Source organism: Chrysochloris asiatica, unplaced genomic scaffold (genome assembly GCF_000296735.1).
Source record: "Chrysochloris asiatica unplaced genomic scaffold, ChrAsi1.0 scaffold00162, whole genome shotgun sequence".
In the NCBI taxonomy this organism is placed as follows: domain Eukaryota; kingdom Metazoa; phylum Chordata; class Mammalia; order Afrosoricida; family Chrysochloridae; genus Chrysochloris; species Chrysochloris asiatica.
Genome location: NW_006408680.1, coordinates 4,509,820 through 4,520,281, shown reverse-complemented (window position 1 = coordinate 4,520,281; position 10,462 = coordinate 4,509,820). Strand labels below are relative to the sequence as shown.

Below are 10,462 nucleotides of genomic sequence, written 5' to 3'. Positions count from 1 at the left end.
TTTTAAGTCCTCTTCACTTTCAGCAAGGTTGTATCATCTGCATATCACAGGTTGTTTGCTCTAGGATGTGTTAAAATCCAAATTTCACCTATACCTGGTTTAAATAATGAAATTTCGTACTTTGGTTATAGGTTTGATGTATTTTACACAGCTCTGTAGTTGATTGGGGGTGTTAAGTAAATTTTGTCTCTGCTATTCCAATTTGTCTAATTCTACAAGTCCACCTCAATGTTCTATAAAAATTCCTAACACTGTAAGAGAGACATGGAATTCCTAACCACAAGGTCAGCAGTTCAAACCCACTAGTGAATGTTTGGAAATCCTATACAGGGTAGTTATGAGTCAGAATCAAGTTGACAGCACTTAATGACCACAACAACGTGAGTTAGAAATGACTTGACAGATAGCAACAACAGCTGCAGAAATCGATTCGAGAGGATTCTGTTGTGTCCAACAACAGAGTAAGGACTGAGATATACATCCTCAACTGAAGCCAATGATAAATGTTCAGCTCTGGAAGTGTGTTTCTCTGGGGTTTTGAAATGTCCACATTATAATGCATAAGTCTGGAAACATTAGAAAGGCTTAATCATAAAACTATATTGAGGAGACAGATTATCCATTTGTCTTTCAGACCCACACTATGGTTTTATTCAAGTTCCTTATTCAGCAACAAGCTTGCCTTCTGACTGTTCTTAGTTGCTTGACTTTCTTCCCTGGTGAATGATTGTTGTTGTTGCAAACTGGAGATGAGATTTTCCCCTTGTGAATCAAAGGAAATAAGTTACTCATCCTTTGCCCTGGGGTTTGACATCATTAAGTTAGTGAAGCCCACATAAAAGCTTAGAAAAATAACCTTTAGAGTTTTCCATATCCTTAATCTCATTAGTTATCTTAGCAAATAATTTAGTAACTCTTTAGGGAGAGACCAAATTTCAATCTAAAATTAACTAGCTCAAAACAGTCAGGTAATTATGGAGATAATTATGGAAGGGACAGATACTTCAGACACCTCTTAATGTTGTCTTTGTTGCTAGAAAACACTTAGGAAACGCCTGTCTCTTGGCTCTTCTTAACATTAGTCTATTCCACAAGTTCTATCCCTTTTTCCAATTATTTACATTCATCATCTTCTATCTTGTCATGGAGTTCTGGTGTGGCACTGTAGTTAAACACTCAACTGCAAGGTGGGTTTGAACCTCAAAGTCAGCAGTTTGAACTCACCAATGGCTCCCCAGAAACTCTCTTCAGGGTCGCTATGAGTTAGAAATGACTCAACAGTACTTAAAAACAACAGCAACAACAATCTTATCATGGAGTCCTGGTGTGGTACTGTAGGTTAAGCACCAGACTGCTAACCCCAAGGTGGGTAGTTCAAACCCAACTAGCCACTCCTTGGAAACTCACTATAGGGATGCTATGAGTCAGACATGATTTGAAAGTGCTGAACAGAAACAACAATCTTCACATAGGGGGTCTTGGTGTGATGATGTAGAATAAGTACTAGACTGCTAATCCACAGGTCGATGGTTCAAATCTACCAGCCACTCCTCGGAAACCTTATACAGGGTTACTGTTTGTCAGAAAAGACTTGAAGGCACTTACTTAATAACAACAAGAACAATAGTCACGTAAGGAGCGTGCTGGCTCTGTAGGCTAAGCACTGGACTGCTACCGTAAGATTGATGATTGGAGCCCAACAGGCGTACCATGGATGACAGACGAGGTTTTCTGCTCCCACAAAGATTTACAGCCTCAGAAATCCAACAGTATAACTAAGAGTCAGAAGCTATGCAGTGACACTGAACAACAACAGTTTTACAGGTGCATGTGAATGATGTACCATGAAAAAGGACCATCTAAGACTTGATGCATTTCAGTTATGGTGCTGGAGAAGATTATTAAAAGTTCCATGGACTTCCAGAAGACCAAACAAATCTGTCTTGGAAGAAGTGCAGCAAGAATGCACCTGAGCAGCAAGGTAGGCGAGACACTCTCTCTCATACCTGGGACATCTCACCAGTCCTTGGAGAAGGGCATCATTCTTCGTATAGGGGAAGGTCAGCAAAAAAGAGGGAAATGTCCAAAGACACAATTGCAGCAGCAATGGACTCAAACGTAACACTACTTGGGAGGATGGCACAGGTCACTATGAGTACTAAACCTCTGCATTACCAGGGTCCCTTTATAATATTTCATGTTGTTATTATGTGTCATTGACACAATTCTGACTCATAGTGGTCTTATGCACAACAGAATGAAACACTGCACCACCCTCACAATCATTGTTAGTTTTGAGTCCGTTGCTACTGCCCCTGTGTCAATCCATCTCGCTGGGGTCTTCCTCTTTTTTTTTTTTTTTTTGCTGGCCCTCCACTTTACCAAGCATGATGTCCTTCTCTAGGGACTGGTTCCTCCTGACAACATGTCCAAGGTACGTGAGGTGAAGTCTTGATATCACAAGTTCTAAGAAGCATTCTTTATTTACTTCTATCTACGCAGATTTGTTTGTTCTTCTGGTTGTCTATGGACTTTTAATGCTCTTCTCCAACACCATAATTAGGATCCATTGATTCTTCTATTGTCTCCAACTTCCAAATGTTATGAGATATTTTAAAATACCACAGCTTCAGTCAGGCACACCTTAGTCCTTAGTTCATCAGTAAATATTTTAAGTCCTCTTCACTGTCAGCAAGCAAGGTTGTAGCATCTGCATATCGCAGGTTGTTAATTAGCCTTCCTTCAATTCTGATGCCACATTTTCTTCATATAACCCATCTTCTCAGATTATTTGCTCAGCATATAGGTTAAATAAGTATGGTGAAAGAATACAACCTTGTCACACACCTTTCCTAATTTTAAACCATTCGATAGCCCCGTGTTTTGTTCGAAAAACTGCCTCTTGATCTATGTACAGGTTCCTCATGAGCATAATTAAGTGTTCTGGAATACTCATACTTCGCAATGTTGTCCATAGCTTGTCATGGTCCACAAAATCAATGGCCTTTGCATAGTCAATAAAACAGGTAAACATCTTTCTGATATTCTCTGCTTTCAGCCAAGATCCACTGGACATCAGCAATGATACTCCTCATTCCCCGTCCTCTTCTGAATCCAACTTGAACCTGTGGAAGTTCTTTGTCAATGTATGGTCGCAGCTGTTTCTGTATTACCTTTAGTAAAACTTTACTCTCTTGAGATATCAAAGATATTGTCCAATGATTTCTACATTCCATTGGGTTACCTCTCTTTCAAATGGGCACAAATATGGATCTCTTCCAATTAGCTGTCCAGGTAGTTGTCTTCCAAATTTCTTGTCATAGATGAGTGAATGCCTTCAAGTGCCATCATTTGTTGAAGGAGTTCAATTTGTATTCCATCAATTCCTGGTGCCTTTTTCTTTGCCAATTCCTTCAACACACCTTGGACTTCCTCCTTCAGTATCATTTGCTCTTGATTATATGCTACCTCTTGAAACGGTTGAACATTAACCATTTCCTTTTGAAACTCTGTGTATTCCTTCCATCTTCTTTTGATGCTTTCTGCATCATTCAATAATTTACTCATAGAATCCTTCAATAACGAAAGTTGAGGCTTGAATTTTTTCTTCAGTTCCCCCAGCTTGAGAAATGCTGAGCGTGTTCTACCCTATTGGTTTTCTAACTCCAGATCTTTGCACATATCATTGCAATATTTGACTTTGTCTTCTCTAGCTGACCTTTGACATTTTTTGTTCAGCTCTTGTCCCATTTCATATCTTCCATTTGCTTTAATATCTCTATGCTGGAGACCAAGTTTCAGAGTCTCTTCTGACACCCATTTTTATCTTTTCCTTCTTTCTTGTCTTCTTAATGACTTTTTGCTCTCTTCCTGTATGATGTTCTTGCTGTCATCCCACAACTCTTCTGGTCTTCGGTCTTTAGTGTCTAATGTATCAAATCTGTGTTTCAGATGATCTCTAATTTCAGGTGGGATATATTCAAGGTCATATTTTGGCTCACATGGACTTGCTTTCATTTCCTTCAGCTTCAGTTTGAATTTGCATATGAGCAATTGATGGTCTGTTCCACAATCTGCCCTTGGCCTTGTTTTCACTGATAATATGGAGCTTTTCCATCATCTCTTTCCACAGTTGTAGTCAATTTGATTTCTGTGTATTCCCTCTGGTGAGGTCCATGCATATAGTCGTCTTTTATGCTGTTTAAAAAAAGGTATTTGAAATGAACAAATCATTCATTTTACCGAATTCTATCATGTGATCTCCAGCATAATTTTTATCACCAAGGCTATATTTTCCATCTACTGATCCTTCTTCTTTGTTTGCAACTTTTGCATTCCAATCACCAGTGATTATCAATACATCTTGATTGCACGTTCGATAAATTTCAGATTGAAGAGTTGATAGAATCTTGTATTTTATCTTCACTGGTTTTAGTGATTGGTGCATAAATTTGAATTATAGTGGTATTAACTGGTCTTCCCTGTAGATGCATGCATATTATCCTATCACAGACAGCGTTGTACTTCATGACTGGTCTGGATATGTTCTTTTTGACGATGAATGCAACACCATTCCTCTTTAATTTGTCATTCCAAGCATAGTAAACCATGTGGTTGTCAGATTCAAAATGGCCAATACCAGTCTATTTCAGCCTAGGATATCGATGTTTATGTGTTCCATTTCATTTTTGACAGTTTCCAATTTTCCTAGATTCATACTTCGTACATTCCATGCTCTGATTATTAATGGATGTTTACAGCTGTTTTTAAAAATTTTGAGTTGTGACACATCAGCAAATGAAGGTCCTGAGGGCTTTACTCCATTCATGTCCTCACCATAATTCTACTTTGAGGAGGCTTCCCCAGTTGCATTTTGAGTGCCTTCCAAACTGAGGGGCTCATTTTTCTGGCACTATATCTGACAGTGTTCCTCTGCTATTTATAACATTTTTAGTAACTAAATATTCAGAAGTAGTTTGTCTCTCCTTCTTCCTAGTCTGTCTTCATCTGGATGCTCATCTGAAACCTGTCCACCATGGGTGACCCTGCTGGTATTGAAAATACTCATGGCATAGCTTCCAGAATCACAGCAACTCACAAGCCACCACAGTACAACCAACTGATAGACAAGTGGTAGCATGTTGTTGTTAATTGTATTCAAATCAGTTCCCATTCATAGTGACCTTGTATAGGGTTTCTGAGGATCCACTGGTGAGTTTGGACCAACCTTGTGGTTAGTAGTTCAATGCTTATCCTATGGCACCATATTATATTGGTGATTAGTGGTTATGTGCCGTGGAGTCGGTTCTGACTCATAGCAACCCTTTACAGGGTTTCTGAGGCTGTAAATATTTATGGGAGCAGAAAGCCTCATCTTTCTCTCATGGAAGAGCTGATAGTTTTGAACTGCTGACCTTGTGGCTTGCAGTCCAATTCATAACCACTACACTACCAGAGCTCCTTAACTAACTTTAGCATTAACTAACATAACACTATGTTAGTTAATGCTAAATGTTATACATTTCTCATTAAACTCTTACCATGCTTGTTAGTACAGACATGAAATAAACCAAATAGATTTAGATAACTGCCATCATACGGAATGTGGTAAGTGTAATGCAGATGATGACATCATTGACAATCGAAATTCCTTCTGAGTACTCTAAAGAACTCTATTGTAATGAACTGAGACAGTAATCCCTATTGATGACCAGGGTATGAAGTGCTCAGACATACATGCATTAGGTTAATATCCACTGACAGCTCTTTAAATAGGCTTCTCCAGTTAATTCCATCAGAGTTACCACCCAGAGCGCTAACTTTCTTGCGTGCTAAATGTCAGAAGGGTCTGTCTATGTCTTCTTGTCCATGTCTCCCTATCTTAGTTTCCTAGAGCATTGGTAACAAAATGCCAACAAATGGATAACTCAGAAGAACAGAATGTTTTGTACCACAGTTCTGGAGACAAAAATTCATGATGATATCTTCCTTCTCAAAGTTCAGAGAAAGGAGCTGCTCTGGGCCTCTCTCCAGCGTCTGGTGAGTATAAGTGGACCTTGGTGTGCCTTTGTTGAAGCTAGCTGTAACTTCATATGTCATCTGCACCTCAGCCCCAGGTACTACTCTCTTCTGTTTTGTAAGACACCAGTCTTATTGGATTAGGACCCAAACCCTTCTGATGTGATCTTGGACCGTGAATTAATAATACAGTGAAACCTATGAAAATCAGGAGATTTCAAAACTTAGAAAAGAATGCCTTGTTTTCTGGATCTCACAATTTTCTATTGATTGTTTTAGTGGACAATATGTGAGTTTTCTTTGTCTGAAAGGTTTCTATCCTACATGGGTTCTGATTTTGACAGATTTGACCATATCTGCAAAGAAGGACCTATTTTCCCCAAAGAAACTCACACTCACAGCTACGGAGGTAAGGATGTCAACAATCTTTTGTGGGGAAATAGCTCAATCCATGACACTGTGTTTCTGTTTCACTTTAAATCTCGTTGTAGGAACAGAGGCTTAGAAGCTAAGTAACAGACGAGAATGACAGTTGCTGAAACACTGGCAACATGGCCTGGCTTTTAAATAAAAAATGTTCTTTTCATCCCAATAATCTACCAGATGACAGTGAACAGCCTCTTGCTTGTAGTGCCTGGCACGTGGTACTCTTGATAACAGGCACACAGTAGCCACCCACTGAGGCCAGCCATGGCGACCTAATCCACTAAGGGAACAATGCATGCTCTGGCTGGGTTGGCCCCTTCTCCTACTCAGACAGGAAAGAAAAAAACAACTCAGAAGTGAATATAGTTCACAATTTTCCTTGGAACTTAGGGTTTATCCTGTTGGAGCCTTATTTTTCTCTTGCTTTCAGAATATCTCTGCTGGCAGCCTGCATATTGCTGAACTAGTTGCTAAAATTCAGATTACAAACATAAATCCCAGCTGGAAAACAGACCCTTTGGCTCTTAGATATTCTTCATTGCAGTGTTTGAGTTTTCTTCCTTTCTTGGTCCCTGTGTTTTACTCTGTGCTGACCCTTGTTTATTTCTTTAGTGACAGCCTGAGAAAGCTGGCATGACACAGAGGGGGCATTTTCTAGAAGGATTAATCCTTAAAATAGGAAAGATACCTGGATTTTCAAAGTCAATAGTAAATTAAGAAGTTTTCACATTTAATGCCACCTTTTGCTTGTGATTTCATCTACTCTGGTGCCTTTTAACTAAACAGAGACACAAAAACCTCCCAATTACATGAGATTGGGTAAAGGACTGAAAAATATGTCATCCTATAAACAAGATTCCAATTACCTTCGACTTATATTTCCTTGTTAGCATTTATTTTCTATTTGGATCCAATTGTGCCAAAACCTTAGCAGTGGAAACAAAAGAAGCCTCATTCTTTCCCAGACTAGGACATGTCTGAGCCATATGGACCCAGCCCTGTTGCTCTGAGAAAACATGGCAGACATTCATTCTTCATCTCCAGGAGATTAAACAGATGGAGACACCACTCCATGTGGGTGGAACACTTTTACTCAAAGCACAAATAGCTGGAATAATAACTAAAGAAACTCAGCAAAGAGGTAAACTATTTTCAGGTGTAATTTTTCTTTCCTTTTATAACTTTATCCAAGTAGGAAAATTCCCTGAAGAAGAAGAAGAAGAAGAAAAAAAAAAAAAAAGCCAACATGTAAGCTTTCTATTTAAAGTGATAGGCTAACATCCAAGGATCAGTGGGCTAGAGAAATCGTGATGGGTCGGTCTGGTGTCTACTTAAGAAAACACTAGAAGAGATGGTCTGCAATTCTTTTTTTGCCTCTTTGATTTCAATAATAGAATAAGGCATTTAGAATATTCATAGGAAATGTCTTCTTTTTTCTAGATTATAAATTTTTTCCCTTCTCTAAAATATAAGTAACACATACACACCTGTCCATAAATGTGTAATCATATACCCATAAGTACACACACGTATACACTAGTGGTGATACAAAGATTGGTGTGTCAACTGTGGAATGGCATTAAATGTTGTTTCTCACTACTCCAGAAAGCTGACTCTATATCAAGAGGAATGCATATCCACTTCTCTAACAGGAATGGGTAAATCTATGGTAAGATTGTTGACGTATGAAACAAATTTACACTTTTTGTGTATTGTGTTAGATTAGCATCAAATGCTGTACAGTGGAAACACTTTTCAAGTTTCTTGAAAAAAGATAGTTGTCCTGGTGGATCAGAGAGACTTCAATTTGGGGGTAAATATTCCATTTTACAAGGGGAGATAGTAGGGTGGGAGGTACAGAGAATGATTGGGAAGATACAGACACATGTGGAAAAGATGAATCTCCTCAAGTTTCAGTTGAATAGTTTTCTAAATACGACAGAATAATTTTAAATTAGTTTTCCAGAAAATCATTATTCAAAGTCCCTCAAGTTTTTGGATTCTATATGAAGGCTTCTCTGACCTATGGATGTACAAACATATTAGTTTCCAATAAGTAACCAATGATTTCTAATGCTGTGGTAGTTATACTAAAGGTTAGACCAGAGTAGGATATACCTATATTAGTTATGGTTTAGTCTTTTTCCACTTCCTTTTTCATTTTGCTGTTTTCACTTTTTCACTCTGGAAAAAAGAAGAATAAGACTAGCCATCGCTCCTACAATCAAAATTCAAATATCTATTTTTATGCAAATGTTCTCATCTAAGAGAAATTCTCCCATGATAATACTGGCATATTATATATGTTGATAATAAATAGCAATTTATGTCTGGGATTATTGGGAAGAAGTCACAGAAAGGTCTCTGATCCCGATGGACTAAAGGAGATAAAACAGGAAACTGCAATTAGCAAATCAGGTAAGCCTTAGAGAGGCATAAAGAATAAAAAGATGTATATGCATTTTTCTCCTGGAAGGAGTTTCAAAGTACTAAAGTGAAGAAGGATATTAAAGCGATGAGATAATAGCTTCCTTTATATGTCTACCAGGATAACAGGGTTCATTGTTATCTGGGCAAAGAAACCTTCCTTAAACGCTGAACAGCACACGGGAGGATAATAATACGAATTCAATATTTTAGCCCAGAAGTCATTTACAAAAGTTGTTAGTTAGCACGGTAAAACCCACTCTACAAAGTTGGAACTGGCTCTATTTACGTTTTCTCAAACAAGTCATTCCATTCATTGAAAGCAAAACAATCCTCATTTTAGAACTGCCATGTCAAATGCTTTATGGAATTTTATAATATCCCTACAGCTTCTTAAAATATCAAGGGTTTTAATTTTTTTATTATTTCAAAACCTTGTAATTCATTTAACTTGGAGGATCTTTCTAATGCATTGTCTCTAAACAAAACTTGGCATTGCTAGTCTATAGGGGGGAAAAAAAAATCACTCACTTCATAAGAATATGGATTTAGGAGAATAACTTCAAATCTTTATTGTCAAAGAGCCCACAGAGAAATTAGTTCACAAATTATAAAAATACTCTTGAATCACATGGGAACAAATCCATGCACCCACTGCCCACGGCTCAGAATAAACATTCTGCACACCTCATAAACCTTGTCATTCCTTCCTACTCACTCCTCATGTCTCCTTCTCCACAGGTAATCCCTATCCTGTCTTCTAGCTCTGTGGATATGTTGTTGTTGTTGTTAGGTGCCATCGAGTTGATACTGACTCATAGTGATCCTATGCACAAAGAATGAAACACTGCCCAGTACTGGGCCAACCTCACAATTGCTGCCACACTTGAGCCCATTAATGCTGCCACTTTGCCAATCCATCTTTCTGGGGGACTTCTTCTTTTTCTCTGACCCTCCACCTTACCAAACATGATATCCTTCTCCAGCAACTGGTCCCTCCTGACAATATGTCCAAAGTATGACAGACAAAGTTTGTCTGTCTGTAGAACAGAGCATTCTAGCTGCACCTCTTCCAACACAGATATATTGGTTCTTTTGGCAGCCCATGGCACTTTCAATATTCTCCTCCAACACATAACTCAAAAGCAAGATTGATAATTGATAATTGATAATTGATCCAAGAAGAATGAAGCCCTTGACAACTTCAATATTTTCTCCATTGATAAAAATGTTGTTTATTGGTCCAGTGGTGAGGATTTTTGTTTAAAAAATTCAGTGTTTCCATGTTCTATTTGAACAACTGCTTCTTGATCCAGGTACAGACTCCTCATGAGCACAATTAAGTGTTACGGAATACTTGTAATTGGCAATGTTGTCCATAGCTTGTCATGATCCACACAATTGAAATCATTTGCATAGTCAATAAAGCACAGGTAAACATCTGTACCTGGACCAAGAGGCAGTTGTTGGAACAGAACATGGGAACACTGAATGTTTTAAAATTAAGAAAGGTGTGTGACAAGGTTGTATTCTTTCACCATACTTATTCAACCTGTATGCTGAGCAAATAATCCGAGAAGCTGGGTTCTAT

At 38.3% G+C, this 10,462-nt stretch overlaps 1 protein-coding gene across 1 annotated transcript in view; it reads left to right on the top strand.

The window, feature by feature from the left end:
* Window positions 1-5,657, top strand: part of LOC102838645 (chromosome unknown open reading frame, human C6orf118) — a 209,448-nt gene extending 203,791 nt beyond the window's left edge. The window contains exon 12 of the mRNA XM_006871186.1: window positions 5,553-5,657. Within this exon, the coding sequence (XP_006871248.1) occupies window positions 5,553-5,657 (105 nt within the window). The remainder of the gene's footprint in view (window positions 1-5,552) is intronic.
* The last annotated feature ends 4,805 nt before the right edge of the window (window positions 5,658-10,462 follow it).